General features: G+C 46.9%; 1 protein-coding gene across 8 annotated transcripts; it reads right to left on the reverse strand.

The window, feature by feature from the left end:
• Positions 1–705: 705 nt before the first annotated feature.
• On the reverse strand, positions 706–10,997 carry LOC149852643 (butyrophilin subfamily 1 member A1-like). Of its 8 annotated transcripts, none has more exons than XM_090028290.1 (7): positions 9,978–10,997; positions 8,205–8,552; positions 6,598–6,879; positions 5,461–5,565; positions 4,841–4,861; positions 3,890–3,916; positions 706–1,733 (listed from the first exon to the last, which is right to left on the reverse strand). In XM_090028290.1, exons 1-7 carry the CDS (start codon positions 10,078–10,080, stop codon positions 1,210–1,212), a joined length of 1,410 nt encoding a protein of 469 aa, XP_089884416.1. In that variant the 5' UTR covers positions 10,081–10,997; the 3' UTR covers positions 706–1,209. The 8 variants fall into 8 exon arrangements, with proteins under 8 accessions (XP_089884416.1, XP_089884414.1, XP_089884417.1 ...); XM_090028288.1 differs by lacking the exon at positions 9,978–10,997 and adding an exon at positions 9,614–9,968; XM_090028291.1 differs by lacking the exon at positions 9,978–10,997 and adding an exon at positions 8,635–8,833.
• Positions 10,998–16,687: the final 5,690 nt, after the last annotated feature.

A 16,687-nucleotide genomic window follows, 5' to 3' on the forward strand; every position in this document is an offset into this window, starting at 1 on the left:
GGGTTAGAAGGGCCGATTAGCTCTCTATGGGACGATTAATGTGAGTTCAGCTCACGTCGCCCAAAGAGACTGGCGGTGAGGTGATAGTCACGGAGACGGGGAGTAGTTGAAGGTAGAGGTTTATTTACTCACAGTGAGCGCTGAGGAGAGAAATGAGATGCAGAGAAGTAGACTGCTAATCATGTCGGGCCGGCAATGAAGCGGCGTTTGGCGGTTGCTAATCGGGAACGGGAGGCGGAAGCTAGGTGATCAGGCTAGCGTCCCTTGTGATAATCGAAGCGGGTGATGAACGACCGCGCCTGGGTGCGGCTGTGCACTCCCTTATTTCCCTCAGGTGACGCGCTCAACGGTGAGCTGGCTGTTCTCATCTATCACCTCTCGGGGTGCTGTGTCCCGGCCTGATTTGGTGTTGCAGACTAGCTGACCTCGCCTATATTGGTGATGCTCTGATAACGAAAGTAGTGGTATGGCAGCGTTTGTTTTACCCTTTTGTGATGGTTGCGGGGAAGAAGGGCAGGGCTCGCCATCTTGGTGCCTCGCACATCGATGCCACCATTATGGTGTGCGTGTGACAATCTTGAGACCAAGACCCTCCAGTCAGGAACAGGGATATAGTGAGGAGCTGAATTCTTCAAGCTTACTTGCTTCTGCTAAAAAATTCTCATCAAGGGACCAAATATCAAAACAGAGTTGGGGAAAACACAAACCAAGAGGAAACAAATGTTGCATTGGGCAAAAATAGCTTTATATTCTGTAATAGTGAGGACATCCAATCACTGGGAAAAGATTAAACAATAACAAGGAAAAAAGGGAAAAGAACAAACGTTTATCCAAATCAAATGTATCAGTCCTTGCAATGTCTCCATTTCAAATTAGCTAAGGATTTAAGTAACAGTGCAATGCAGGTCATTTCCAGTTTCAGTGGCATTTACAAATCCTCAAGTTTCCTAGTTTGGAGTCATTTCTCTCCAGTGCCCAACATGCCACCCTCCATTGGTTCCCATCTAGCAGTTTTTGATCCCACAGCCCATAAAGGATCTGACAGATAAGCGAAGAGATTAGGCTTTCTGTTTCAACCACTTCCTGCTTTCTGTAGTCTGACCGTCCAACCATCCAACTCTGCACCTCCAGGGACATAGAGATTACACTGAATAATCTGAGGATAAAGTGGGTATTTAAAGGTCCTCTCTGCCACACGTTTCTTGTATCTCAATGGCAGAGCCGGAGCTGGGGTTCCTCAGTGATATGCTCCAGCCAGAACCAAGGGTAGATTCTCTCCCCAGCAAATGAGGCTTGTGAAAAGGTGAACATCGTGGTATCCGTATCACCATTGACAAACGCTACCCTTGCCTCATCACAGTCTAGGCAGACCCAGATCCTCTTGGGAACCGGGCCCACGGGGACCCACTTAGAGGTGGTCATAGCCCGGCACTTACGCAAGTACTGCTCCACAGCCCAGATCCCATCGTCAGCATCACGGCCAATCCCTTCCTTCCTCTTTACAGATTCTCTAGAGACCCCTAGAGCCCACAAATCTCCCACGTCCCCCACCTCCACCTCCCAGCAATGCCTCCCTGAAGCGAATCCCTCAGAGCCCAGCACGCAGGGAAGTGTAGTAAATCTCTTAGGGTTGTCAGGCCAATTCTGCCATCTGGGTCCTCTTCCTACGCTTTTCCCATCCTCAGACAAGATGATGTAGGGATGAGCCGTGTCTGGATCCAGAATCACTTTCTCTGCACAGCAGAAGAGAGAATCAGGGCATCAGGGGCAGAGCTCAGTCCTGGGGGAGAGTTTGATCATGCCTGTGACAGAATCAGCCCCAGTTTGAGGATGAATTAGAGAGTTTCCTGCCCTCCAGATTTACACAGCCCTGAATAGAAGGAGTTTTGGGGCCTTAGCCTAGGGTAGGGCAGGTTGCAGAGATGGGTTAGCGATAGACAGAAACACTTGGCTGGGTCCAGGCTGCGACTCAGTGTTGTTTCCCTCCTGCCCTCTCCGCCACAGGAGGTGGGGATTAGAGGTCCCGGTGGCACAGGAAGTCCCAGCAGTATATTATGGAGCAATCATGCACACAGCTCACTGTCCCTTACAGTTTCTAGTCCTCACTGTAAAATCTCACCCTGCTCCACTTGCCCCAGTCCAGGACTCGGTCTCCCTCACAGACATCCCCAGTTCAGCAGGCCATGGCAGAGACAACATAGACCACCAGGATACAAGATAGGTTTGCTTTTAGATTTTGTACTGCTCATGAATGGGTCCTTTTTCTCAAGTCCTGAGTGGCTAACCGAAATGATAAGTCTCACTATATGGTAAAGAGGAATGAGAAAAATATATACCCAAATGGCAGGGGAGGAGTGTGTGTGTGTGCATGTGGTGAAGAGGAATAGAGTATGGGTGTGGTGTGATGTGTGTGTGCGCATTAGGGAAAAGGGTTGAGGACTGACCAAATGAAGAAGTCAACTGTAGTAAAAACAGAGAGGAAATACTGATGCCTCAAGTCAATGACATAGGAGAAAGATCATGGTCATGGTGGTTGAATGGAGGAGCAGAGACTTTCCCAAACTGCTCCCAGCAGCTAGTGTTGATGACTGTGGGTGGAGGAAGACTTTGTGTAGTGAATGGGAAGGTGAGAGAGCCCTGAATGATGACAGGAGGGCAGGCAGTCGGTGCCAGAAAGAGGAAGATTAGAGAAAATTGGCCCTGTATAGATGAGCATGAACACGGGAACTCACATAACTGTGCTCTCCACTGACCCACCATCACTACTCCAGTGCCTTCCAGTTCCTCCGTCTGCCCACTCTGGTTTCTCCACACCAGGCCTGTTCAGCTGGTGATCTCTATTTTGTTGTGCGGTTGGCCTTCCTGACTCCCTCCCCACACTGCTGGCCCATGTTCATCTTGGAGTCAATGATGACTCCAAGATCCTTTTTCGCCTTTGTGCTGACAAGAGGGGAGTTACCCAGCCTGTAGGTATGGTGCCGGTTGTTCCTCCCCAGGTGCAGCACCTTGCACTTGTCTGTGTTGAATCCCATCCTATTCTCATCCGCCCACCCCTGTAACCTGTCTAAGCCTGATTGTAGCCTGTTGCTTCCTTCTAGTGTGCCCACATCCCCCCACATCTTAGTGTCGTCAGCAAATTTGAACAGGGTGCTTTTTACCCCCTCGTCCAAATCACTGACGAAGATGTTGAACAGTGCGGGCCCGAGGACCGAGCCCTGGGGTACCCCACTGCCCACGTCCTTCCAGGTTGAGAAGGACCCATCCACCACCACTCTCTGGGTGTGGCCCTCCAGCCAGCTGGCGACCCATTTGACTGTGTGGGTGTCGACACCACAGCCCCCCAGTTTCAGTTGATATTCTTTCTAACTTTTAAAGCTTTGATTTCTATGCAGCCATGGTTTCTGTGCAGCCATGGTTAAACCAGAAATTTTAACTTACCATTGAAAGTTGTCAAAAATATTCTCTCAGAGTTTTTTTCTCTTGGTTTAAAAAATAAAAGCTTCATCTGAGTCAGTTCCTTTTATACCCAGTAAGATAAAAGTAGGGCATTTGTGCTAATGAAAACTGGAGGGGAAAATGAAGAAACTGGCAACCACAGGCGCCTATTCGAGCATCTGAAAATTATAACTGAGCAACTTAGTTGTTCACTAGGTTCTTTCCCAACACTTTGCTACTTCCTCCTCCCAGGTTCTCCACTTTTACCACCACTCGGAGAATTGTATGGACCCCAGTGGGATGGGGACTGTGAGAGAAAAAAATACTCATTCTGGGCACAAACGGTTTTGACTCCTTCCATCTTGGTAAAAATATTCTCATGTCCCAAACTGTTAGTTAGTCCTAGAATATCGCTGTAAAAAGAAGACATTGATCTGTGATGATTTTTCAGTACCTGGATGGCTCATGATTCTTCTCCACTCTGAAAGAAAATGGAAACAGGAATGAAAACTCCTCCTAGCAAAGGTTGCAGCAAAAGGACTTTTGCATGAAGACTGAAGTACTGCTGGATAGCAATGTGAATACTCTTAAAGACCAAACCAAGCCATTGTCCCTTTCTGCCATTGCTTCTACCCAGACACCATATATCAAAGTGGTGCTAAGCCACAAGGTCCTGTTTGACTTCTCACCAAGTTTCAGTGACCAAACAGCATTTTACCTCATCCTCCTAGATGGAAAACTGCCTGAGGAATTCCTACTTGGGTCACCTCCCAGTTGCATTGATCTAATCCACTATATCAGAGCTGAAAATGAAGTCTCTTGAGTAGTACACAATGCCGTTGCCACTCTCTTTTCATTGCTCATGCTATTATGAGCACATAAGACATGCTCAGGTCCCTATTCCAATTCACAGTTGGCTTCCAATGGCAGTTTAGGATTTAGGCCTTAATCAAACACCAACTACATTAAGGTCCATGTTTCAGTTGTGAGGGACCTCAACAGCTGGTGAGCACCAATCCCAGGAACAAATTGATGAGAGCTGTGGGCAGACGCAATGTGGCTGAGGTGATCTTGCTCTAAAACAAAGTTTAGAAATGTACTTAGAGCCTTGGCCATCCCTAGAAAGGGCTATAAAACCTTGCTGCCCAGAAAATCTTTTCAGTACAGCAGGATTTGAACTCAGAGTGCTGACGCCTCCACCTCAAAAATGAAGAAGGATCAACACTGTCTTATTTCAGGGGAGGTTTTACCCATAGAAGAGACAGAACTAGGTACTCTATGAAGTCCACAAGTGTCATCATTATTTAGCATTGATGCATAAGGAGCAGACAGTCAGCCGAGGGGCAGAATAACAGCAGGCTTTCAGAACATGGAAATATTGCATTAGGGAAAGAGAAATACTCACCAAGTTTCTGTTGAAGGTCACCTAAATAAGACACAGTCAGAAAGAAAAACACACTGATTGAGTCTCTCAGTGGACTGAATGAACACCAGCCCTCTCAAGAGAAAATCTATCCAAAGACTACAAGGTCTGGTCTACAAAGACCAGGCATCCCAGCTAGCCACAGTGAGCTATGAGGTCCTAGGGAAGGATTCCTGTTCAAGGATATGGGCTGGCTTCAGAGCATCATAAAGCTCCTCATGACCCCAGGTCCATGACACTGACCCTGATATGAACACTGAAACCCTGCACATCCCCTATATGAAAATCTGTACAGTCCAGATCCTGATGACTGCACTCCTATGTTTCGGCTACACTGATACTTCTCATATGACCATGGGAAAGCATAACCATCATTTTATTTCACTGGACAAAGATTTTCTCTTTCATGAGGTAAAGAGATGCTGCAGCATGTGCTAGCAACAAGGGTATTTTTTCAGGGCCTCTGAAAGGTTTGTATTATGCACGTGGTAAATCTGGTTTCACCATTTCTTAATGGGCATTATTTCCCATATAAGTTAGATTAAAGTATTAGAAGAAAACTCCCTTACTAAACAGACAATAACAAGCCTTAGAAAACTTACGTTTTCTCTTGAGGAGATAAACAGTCAGGAGAATGAAGCCGAATAAAACCACTAGCATCACACACAGTGCCACCATCCAGGGATTCACCTTTGGGAAAAAGGGATCTGAAAAACAAAATACTTGGGACTTCCATTAGTGTGCAACTGGTGACAAAAAATAAATGTCTGAACTCCACAGAAACATATAACTATTCTCCAACAATTTTCCAACTGGTTTTACCTGGGGGCAGAATGAGAGCACAATCTCTTCAGCACTACTCAAAAACCAGAAATGGATTCCAAATACGCCTCGAACTGAGCACGTCTGCACACTCATGAATGCGCCAAAATTACTGCACATTACATTTAGTATCTGTGGGTGCCTGCACACGAATGTGGAGGCTTCTTCAATGTGCTGCAATCCCATGTGTCGGAGCAGACTCGATTAAACTGAGTCTGCTGGAGCCTGGTTCATTGCCACACTCCAGCAGCCTCTTGCATCGTGTGTATCAGCGTCCCTGCACTTAAAAATGTTATTGGGGACACTTGAATTTAATCAACTAAGTGTTAGTTCAAGCACCCCTACCACCCTTTTTAAGTATGGGGGTGCTGACACAAGAGACTCAGTGGCACTTTAAAGCACCACCCTGCAATTACCCCTGGAGCACATGTGAAAGTGCCCTGAAATACCAGGTGCTAACTCAATGTGTAGTAACCAGTGCTAGTGAACAGTGATGCCAACACACAGTCTTTCAGTGATGCTAATGTGCAGTAGACTAATTCTTCTGCACATAAGTGTGGGTTTTACCAGGATGTGTTATGTGCAGTAGAATTAAGCTACTACACATTTATCATCTCATGTAGACTAGCCCACTTACAGTTTTAAAATTAATTTATCAGTGAACCAACAGGATTTGGCTGATGAAGTGCTTTTTGAGGAACTAAATAATTGAAATTAGCAGACGATGTGACTGAAATGATTTTAGAGAGTTACACCAGGAATCAATTTGTTCATTATTTTTCAAAAAAGCCAGACTGTAATCAAGGTAATCAAATTAGTCCAAATATGGATTAGCCACCCATCTTCCCCATAAAACTTCTGTTAAAATTTCACCTGCTTCCAAAGGTGGTGATTTGGGGTTATGGATGGCAACCAACCTGATATAAAAACTGCCGATTCCTTCACTTGATTGAGTAAGTTATTTCTGATCCAACAGGACAAGTTCTGGTGCGAATGTTCATATATAATGATAGAGTTTTCTATTTCAAACAGGCCGTCCTTCCCCTTGGAGCTGGTTCCAGAAAGTGGTGTTAAATTCTGTCCACTGTGGTCTCTCCACAGCACTCTGGGCTCAGGGAACCACCCTGCTGATCGACAAACCATTCGTATCCCTCCATCCTGGTAGTTCTCAAAAGAAATTTGAGGAGCAGAGCCTAAGCCTAGAGGAAAATTAGGGGCATTTCTGTAAAAGTTACCATTTAATTTTGTAAACTGTAAGGCATGGCGTTGAGAGCCTTTGCACTCAAGAGGATCGACTACTGTCAGTTGTGAAGTTATGCAGGGAAGAGCACTGGTATTTCAGTATCTAACTGCTATTCCCCTTGTCACCTCATGGGGCTCCTATAGATATGTAGGGAGCTGGCTGTGATGAGCTGGAAATCCAGTGTATCGCAGCAGACTCAATAAATCAAGTCTGTAGGACCACGGACATTAACGCACACCAGCAGACTTTAGTGTCACAAGAATCAGCATCGCCCACCCTGGGAAATGGTGGTGAGGTGTTTTGAACTAAAGCTCATTTGATGAACTTTAGTTCAAAGCACCCTGCTGCCATTTTTCAGCTTGGGGGACACTAATACATGTAACCCATGGGCGCTTTTAATTAGCTCAGCTTGCTAATGAAAGTGCCCGCACCTTGTGGAACACATGTAAAAGTCCCCATGGAGCCCAGAGCCCAAGCTAGGTGCTTCAGCTCCCTACCCACAGGATCGGGAGAGTCAGGCACCTACGAACATGATCCATAAATGCTACCAACTAAATGGTCAACTTGGTTTTGGGCCTGATCTGGAAAGTCACCTAGATTGGGCTTTGAATGTGAAATGGGCAGAACAATGTCTCATTTTCAGTGCCTGCATCACTTAGACAGTTCTTATTATGTCTAGCAGCAAAGGGTTAGGCTCCTAGAGCCAAATCCCATGTCACTTTACATGGCCAAAAGAGTTTTCCAGACTCGTAAGAGCCATTTCTGGTACTAATGCTTCATTTGAAGTGTTAACATTGGTGTGGTGTGGATGTAGAAACATCCACATAGCAACTCTACATGCTCAGTAGGCTGCATTCTGGCCAGGCGGTACATGGCAATGAGTGTGCATACAATGCGTATTCATAAGTCACAAAATTATATCCCCCAAAAATTCTCTGGCTGGCAGATTTTGACAGAGAAGAAGGAGGGTTGTCCTGTATTTAAGACCCAATAGTTGAGAGGTCAGGTCACTTGCCTGGAAAGAAAGAGACATGGATCCTAAGCCTGCCTCTCCTCTGCTCAAGGTGACCAAAGCCAGCTGTCTCCTTCCGCAACAGGTGCCCATGGCCACGTGCATCCTTCTTTTATTGACCCCAGATGCAGGAAGGCTGCTGAATGACCAGTACCCCATGGGTAACATTGTCCTTCTACTGGTTATCTAAGTGGCTACTTTTTAGTTGTCATATTGTGAAAGAAATATCTGTAAGTCATATGAAAATGGCACAGATACAAGTCACTGACCTGCTACCCTCAGTTCCATTATGGCTTCTGCATAAGAAATCCCGTCTGTAAGAGAGCAGTGATATGGCCCCTCATCCGACGGTCTAGTATGGAGAATCTTCAAGGAAACACGTCCGTCCATGAGGCCGTCTTTCAACAGCTCTGTCCTTCCGTGATATTCTGGCATCTGCTCTTCATACTGATCTTTCCCATTGTGGTAGAGGTGCACAAAAGTCTGAGGCTCATATTGGAACCACCTCACTTCCATGTTCTCCGCAGTCGTGTTGGGGGACAAGTGACAAGGCAACACGGTTTCCTGCCCCACAATGGCAATAACTGGCTGATCAGGTCCAATGACCTTAAATTGGGCTGTGAAATGTATGAAGCAATAACTCAAGGAGAGAAGGAAAAGGAGATTTTCCACATGAATCACCAGGAGGCAGATACCCACCTTGGAGGAAATCAGCCAGAACTGGTAAAAGTACAAGCAACTGAAACAGTCTTCCCATGGAAAGCATCGTGGTGCAGACACAAGTACCTTTCCAAATATTTCAAGTGTAATGGCCTTTTCAGCCGCAGTACATCTGTGCAGCACCTGTGGCACCTCTCTCCACAGCCAAGAGCAGCTGCAAGAGGCTGCGCAGATTTGTGGCTTCTCTCTCCACCCCCTACAGAGAGGGGATGTAGGGTTGGCTGGGGCAGAGAGCAAAAGAGTGCAGGATTTTGACTCTCCACCCCAAATCCTCCCAGCCTCTTCTCTCCCCATTGCAGCAGGGCAGAGAGGGACTGAGGACCGGGGCAGGAAAGCACAGCTCTGGCGGTGGCAGCAGCTGAGGTCACAAGTTTTTAGTGGTGGTGTAGGAGTGTGTCGTGGTGGTGGGAATATGCTGCCACCGGGCTTCCACCTCTCCCGCCCCTATGGCCCAAATCTCTGCTTTTCCTCACTTTACTGGAGCAGAAAGGTAGAGCGGGGATTGGGGTCCAGAGAGTCCAGCCCTTGCATCAGCAGTGGGCAGTAAGCAAGCATCTGCTGGGAGGGTGCTGGCTCTCCGTGAGTGCAGGGCTCCCCGTGGGGACACAGCAACAGCGCGAAACCCAGGGGGAACCTGGCAGCTGAACAAGTGTCAGGCTCTCTACCCCATTCACACAGCACTGGGAGTGTTCAGAGACATTTGAAATGTTTCAGTCATTACGTCTGCTCCCCTCCCCCACCCCTCGCCGTTGCAAGCAAACTTAACTTTCAGTTTTAGCTGTAGCTGACAACTCCACCCTTAGCTAACATTACAGGGAGCTATTCAGTGCCTGCACATGGCAGTTTGTGTGGAATACTGAATGCATTTTTTCATTTAAAAGTCTCAGTGTTTTTCTTTGGAAATTTTCTGAAACATTTGCTCCACAAAAATTATGATTATTTTGAATTGTCTGCTTACTTTGCAATGGGAACGCATTGATATTTTGGGAAATGTTTTTCTCAAGAGCTTGCTTTTCTTGACCTCTGTGCTTCCATGTGTGCAGTGGGGTGGTGGTGAGTGTGTTCAATAAAATGGTGATAAGGACCATATCAATACCAATACAGGAAAAGAAATATAGTAGGGTGGAAAAACAAGTAGTATTCCTCTGAGGAGCTTGTTGGAAAACACATTTTCTGTATGCCTAGAGAGATGTGCATGCGTGCATGCCCGTTTCTTTTCAGTTGTCACAAATTCCTTAAGATGATACCATCTCTATATCAAATAACTAAGTAATTCCCAGAGGAAGCAAAGGGACATGCATTGATGAGGGGATTCCTCCTACCAGATGTTGGCTTGAAGATATGAAAAGTCATGAAGAAAACGATCACACCAGGAAGAGACATGCTCACACTCAAACATTGAAATGAGGAGGCCTTCTTCTTCATAGTGAGTCAAATACAAAAGTAAAAGGAGCACGAGGAAGAGTATGAACCTGGTGGGTAAAGCAGAGAAGAACATGATCAGGCCTAGTACAATGAATCTGGCCTTTTCTGGTTATGTGTATTCAAGATAAAGAAGATGATTTCTTGTAGGTGACACTTTGCCTTCAATGTATCCAGGTTGGGGCTCCATGTTCATCCTGCAACTATATTATAATAGCAAGCGATATAAACAATTGCAAATGGGGATACATTTCAGCTAAAGCGTGTTTGAATTGAATCTCCAGCTTCTCCGCTTTCCTGGGTCCTTGTAAGTTTTTTTCTTCCTTTAACAACCTTGCTCTTACAAATAGTTTTTTTATACACAAGGAGTAATAACTTCCATGAGAGGGAGCTGTCACAGAGCTTGAGTGGCCATTGGAACAGCTCCTAAAGCAGGATGACTGACAAGAAGTCCAGACACACAACTGGAAAAGCTTTGGGAAGAGAGAACTCGATGCTGGGCAGCAGAATTATTTCTTGGTCTCTCCTCCAGCTTCCACGGCCTGTCTCTGCCCCGGCACCGCCCACAGGGCCAAGGGATACTACAGCCATTTCATCCAGGAGGACCTGGGATGCCGGCATGCCACAGTGGGTGAGGGCCAAGCAGCACAGCGTTGGGGCATTGGCATGGTGCAACAGTGGTTGCCCAACCCACCATGTGGTGTGGCAAGAGGTAGCCCATGTGTTGTGGTGCAGCATGTGGTCCAGGGACTATGTATTCTGCACCCCCAGCCATTCAGAAGTAGGACAGTCCTGATTTAGACATCTAAAAACTGACCAAGTATGACTTAGGCATCTAAACCTGGTGGAGGCTTGCTGACCAGCCATGGAGTACAAACCCCAGAGGCACCTGGAAGCAGGAAGTGATGTGAGAAGAAACCCTGCAGAGCGCTGCTGCTGGACTGAACATGCCAGAAAACCTTGGGGGCGGCAGGAAGAGGTGAGGGGATCTCTTTGAGCCCGGGCTGGCTACGTGCAAGAACTGCTGGAGCTGATGGTGCTGCCCTGAGCTGAACTGAAAGGGAGAGAAGTCCCTGCACAGCACAGATGAACCATAGACCGACTGCACAGGATCCCCGACCTGCAGATCTGCACAAAGCGACTCTGGACTAAAGGCTGGTTCTTGATGACATCCCCAGAGTTGGGCATGGGACTCTACATGCTGAATGTATGTATCCCAGCAGTACTGACCACTACCTGTTTACTTGCCCCCTAAGTGTCGGTTGTTATACTGCGGATGCCTACGTACCTGTATTTGTCTCTTGCCATTGGCCTGTTGGCCTGTGACCCTGCCCTAAGACACTTGATATAAAATACATCCCTCACTGGCTGTAGTGACAGTGCCTGACACCGCAGGGGTTTGTTATACACTTCTCCCTTCTCCCACCAGACTGGGGGGCTCCTTCTCTTGAAAACGTTCCCACTCTAGGAGGCCACAGCTAGAGGGATTGGAAACTCAGGTAGAGGAACAGTCCAGACAATACAAGGTCTTGTCACATCCCAGATTTTACTTCTAAAAAGCAGGTACAATTTCTCAAGTCCCAGATGCCCAACAGAAAGGAGGAGCCTTGCTCTATGCTGAAAGGGGAGAGAAAAAAAGGTATACACAAATGGCAAGTAGCAATAAGGCAGTAGATTGTGTGCATGGTTTGGAAGATGCAAAAAGTGACCGACTTCCTCCTTCTGCTCCTAAGGAGAAAAGACAACTGTGGATAAATAAGGGTAATAAACTGGTGGTGACATTTCCTTAGGTGGCTGTTTTTAGTTACTTAAGTGCCAAAAATGCCACTTACATGGAGATAACAGTTCTTTTAGGGATTCAGTTTCAGAGGCATCTGCTTGAAGTCTTCTCCAGGAGAGGTCAGTATTGTATCGCTTACACTCTTTAACTATCAAACATCAAGGCAAACCATATAAACAGAACTAAAGTTTTGTCTTTCCTTCCAAAATATTAGTGTCCCCCCAAAAATAGGCTGACTTCACCTTTAAGTACATTAAATTGAAGCCAGGCTTGTTGTATCTTTCAGGGTTTTTTTTTCTCTCTTTTACAAGGGAATTTTCACCCGACCTAATTCTTTTGTAAATCTAGGATTCAAGAAAAGTTTACTTGTTAGTATATGTCCTTGCTGCTTCTCTCCACTTGACCCTCAGCTCCTCAGTGTCGAACCGACCCTATTAGACCTTCCTTTTTTCCTTCTGCCCCTTCCAGATAGGCAGTGTCTCTCGACCTTTCCAGCAAGCTGACAGCCGACTCCTCCCTGCAACCGATGGCAGACTCCTCCCTGCTCCCCGTTGTCCAATCCGTTCCTTACTTCTCCCTCTCCGCCACGCCCCCACTCTTGTCATCCGGGGATCTCTCTCCCACTCCCCACTGCTGATGAGGTACCAGCTCCATCCAGCAGCTGCTGCAGAAACGCGGCTTCCTTTTTCCCCCTCCCAGGTCCTGCCAGCTCTATCATCATGACGTGTGGTTTTCAGGATCTTCTTCTACAGAGAAGCCTTAAACCTATAGTTTTGTCTCCATTTGCAGCACCATGTTCTCACCACCACAGGTCGGGAACTCCCCAGACCTATTTCTGGCACTCCTTCTGAATCTTATCCACTGCCCCTTGCATTTACTAGTGACTGGAAAAACAGCTAGAGGCCAGTTCAGAGGCTCAGAACTTCCCTTCCCGTGTGGATTCGTTAAGAACAAACTTCATTCGCCATCATGAACCCCGTTCTTGTAGCCTAGTTTTCTGTTGTTGTTTTTTTTCTCTCCGAAGCTCGTTACAGCTGTGTTCAAAGAATCCATTAAAGTTAGGTAGACATAACTCCCCTTTGTAAAAACGGGGCTAATTGCTCACATTCAGATCACCATCTTCCAGATATTTTGTGTATCTCTCCTGAATTATCTATTCTGCCAACCTACCCTATGAAGGTGTGAAACCCACAGCTATATTATTTCCTTGATCTCCCTTAGTCCCTACTTCAAATATAGATGCACTGTTTCCCATCCAACACAGCCAACCCTGAACACTGAAGATTTTCCATAACACTTGGGCCTGTTGCCTTTTTACTTTATGAAGCCATCCAGTTTCACTGGCATCTCTTGGCTGGGTAGCTCAGTCTCTGCTAATACTTGATACAGAAAGTCAGTCAGCTTCTTAGCACCATCTATAGCTTCTGTGTCCCTTGCTCTCAACCTCAGCCACTTGCACCAGTTTCTCCACAGATGGCTGGGGGAAGCGCACCCCTCACAGAGGTAGCGTGGCTCTTAGATTCTGAACTCGGAAATATGCCTCCTGTTTTCTTTCCTATCTGGTGCCCTGCTATCTTCGCCTTTTGCCCAGTCTTCTCCAAGGGACTTCACAGCTCACGCTCACAGCTAAACCCTGTTTCATTCTCCGTGATTCATCAGCACCTGTACAGCAGATCTGCGGTTGTTGGCACTTAAGGACATTTCAGAGTCTGCTTCACCTTGCAGCAACACAGAATCACTCTGCCTCTACGTCTGCCAGGGGCGGAGGTGAAGGAGAAGGGGAGTCGCTTTTACCTGCATTATTCTGTTGCAGCCAAAATTTGGGTCTGGGCCTATGTATAAGGATGAAGACACTATGATACCACAGCACAAATGGAAAGTGGGTCACCAAGTGAACTGTGAGTGACCTTGCCTCAGGAAAGATGATGTAAGACCCCTGAAAGAGGTGTTGTGTGAAGATTTTGGGGCCGAGTGCAGAGCCACCCAGGTAACGTGTGCACACAGCCTATAAAGGGGGGTGTGGGCGGAGCTCGGGGTGCGCCTGGGGCCATGTGTGGTTTTGTGTGGGACTGAGGGCACGTGTCTGAGGGTGGCTGTGTGGCTGTGAGGTTTGGGGGCTGTGTGTCTGAGGGCACATGTGTGTGTTGTGTGGTCACGGGCGAGAGATGGACTGAGGCCCGTGTTGGAGACTGACCGGGCAGTGAGAGCACACGGCGAGACAGACTGCAGGAGCGGACGGGCGCTCCGCGGAGGCTGCGCTGTGCATGCTGCAGAGGCTCGAAGGTCTCCCCACGGCTGCTCCCCTTCAGGTCCGCTCTTACACCAAAGTAAATGGAGTCGGCTCCCCAGACGTTTCCTCCCTGGGTGTGTGTGTCTTTGATACAGAGCGGCCCTTTTACTTCATTACTTTCATCACCTCCATCCCTCCCCTCCTTCTCCTGATGTAAAAATCGCGGTTCGTTTCTCGGGAGGCGAAAAAAACCTTCAGCCACAGACACACTCTATTAGCAACACAAAAGGTATATATTTGCAAATAGGGTCAGAGAGAGAGACAAAAGATCAAACACTCTGCTGCCCCCGAGGGAAACTGCCCAGCTGGCTTTATCCCCTCTCTCCTGACCACGTGTGCAGAAGGAGGAACTTTTACAACTCATTTCCGATTCATACAAACATGTATGTAAATACGTCAAATCATGCGTCGCATGTGTATTATAATTAACTACTTAAGTATGCGGGGCGGATAGGCTTAATATGTATTAGGTTATTGCGCATGGGCAGACAATATTTGAGGTTACAAGAGTCTGAATTTTCCTTGCTTCAAGGTTAGAACTGTAATCTACTTTTATCTGCATGGGAAAGCTGAGGAGTATATGCTTTACTGTAACAAAGAGATAGTAACTTTGCAAAACAAAGAGGGAGTGATACTTAATACAAAGAGCCTTTGGTAGTTTTCCCTTCAATTTCCAACCCCCGCTTCCCTCTCCCATTAAGGAGACAAGGAGGGCTAGCAGCTGTGTTTTTTTTCTAAATCTGCTATTGATAATGCATTTTTAATAATATTTCTAACACTCCTGTCCTTTTATCCATTAAGCACCTTGTTAGAAAGGCGGTGAGGTGGGAGATAAGCCACCCAGACGGCGGCGGAGATGCATAAAATTACTCTTGCCCCTCTGTAATATATTCCACTTCTTCCTCCCTGTTACAGTTAATTGATTAATGTTTGATTACTTGTGGTTAATATTACTTGTTAAATGTTGTTACTTGCTCTTATTAATAAACCGTGCTATTCATTTCAGTGCTAGTTGAGTGTGTGTGGTAGTTAACCCAACTTCATCTAGTTGCCTGGTCATTTAGGTAGTGATAGATTTACCCTGGTTTACCAGCTAATTGTCTCAGGGCCAAGAAACACCTCCTTTTACATGACCAGACAGTGTAAGGTACAGCCCATTGAGCAACCTCATTTAATTAGGCACTTAATTAAGTCCCCACATCACAGTTTTGGCATCGGTGGCTGGGCCTGCTTGGGATTAATTCATTTTCAGTAATGACATGAGCTGGGTTAATTGACTGTGATTGATTGGGTCTGTGCTTCTGCCTTGTTGTGTGGCAAATCCCCATCAGTCCGTCCTGTCAGTTCGTGCGCGTGCTCCGCCCTTTGGCGCCGCTTCAGTAGGGCGGCGACAGCGAGACAAGGCCGCCCAGCACCCGCCGGCGCAGCCCGGCGCACGGCAGGGCCACCTGCTGGAGACAGGCAGGAACTGCAGGCCACCGTGACCAGTGGCGTTGGTTGCAGCAAGGAAGAACAATTTTGTGTCTGGAAAAAATGATGTCACCCACTCAGCACCACCCCCTTGGAAAGAGCAGCATATTACTGTTGCTGTGAATGGATTACAAAGACAAGGAAAGGAAGTGAAACAACGTATGAGAGTCTGTGGCTGTGTGGCCGACTTCAAGCAATGGCTCATGAATAATGTGATTTTAAAGAATAGATCAGGGCTGTCCAACCTTTCCGCATCACGAACTTTTTATCATCCAGTGGGCCAGCAAGTCATTCAAAGACCTCACAGGAAGTGGTATCACAGCAGGAAGTGATGTCATGTGACTTTTAACACCAATGAAGTTGCAGGAAGTGACAATGGGTCTGGAAATGTAGTTTAAAATCCAAAATGAAAACAATATAAAAGCAAGAATGAAATAATACCAAACACTTGACTGAAATAAACACTTTCACTTCCACTCACTTCTCAGTGAATGAAAGAAGCATAATGCCAGTCGACAGATCAAATGAGGAAAAGATATCGGCCAGAGTGGAAACTAATCACAGCAACAAAATATGGGCATTTTTCAGAATAATCTTCAAGATTTACTTTTATTGAATTAATAACGTGTAACATATCTTTAACAAGTAGTAACGAGTTAAACCCCCCATCCCGCACAAAGAGAAGCGAAGGCTGGAATCCAAACACTGGACAGTATCTTTACAAAGACTTTTACCTGCTCCAAATTTACGTTGGAGCCCAGAGCCTTCATGCTCTATTCTTGAGCATTTTGTTCAGTCTTAAAGGAGCGTGCAGCACAGCTGCAGGAGGCTCAGCCACAGCTTTCCCTCCCCGGTGCAGCCCGGCCAGCCCATCCCGTCCCCTATCAAGCAGTGGCTTCCCCACTGCTGCTGCACTTTCCCCTTACCGGTGCCAGCTGGTCCCAAAAGGCAGGCGGCTTCACCACCACTTCTGCTGGCCGGTGCCGACCCAGCCGGGGATCCCCAGCAGCAGGTGGGAAGCCGGCTTCAGCCGCATGCTGCCCCGCCCAGCCGGGTCGGCACGGGCTAGG

The sequence above is a fragment of the Crocodylus siamensis genome, chromosome 15 (genome assembly GCF_052110815.1).
Source record: "Crocodylus siamensis isolate JL-2025a chromosome 15, ASM5211081v1, whole genome shotgun sequence".
In the NCBI taxonomy this organism is placed as follows: Eukaryota; Metazoa; Chordata; order Crocodylia; family Crocodylidae; genus Crocodylus; species Crocodylus siamensis.

Bases quoted from the DNA above. Each gene is read 5' to 3' on its own strand.
- LOC149852643 (XM_090028286.1), bottom strand. From the start codon at position 8,949: ATGGGGAGAGAAGAGGCTGGGAGGATTTGGGGTGGAGAGTCAAAATCC. The intron at 6,880-8,204 runs GTCAGTGACTTG...ATTTTCCTCTAG, and splicing joins AATGGAACTGAGGGTAGCAG to GCTTAGGCTCTGCTCCTCAA. The intron at 4,862-5,460 runs GTAAGTTTTCTA...TGTCTTATTTAG, and splicing joins TTATCTCCTCAAGAGAAAAC to GTGACCTTCAACAGAAACTT.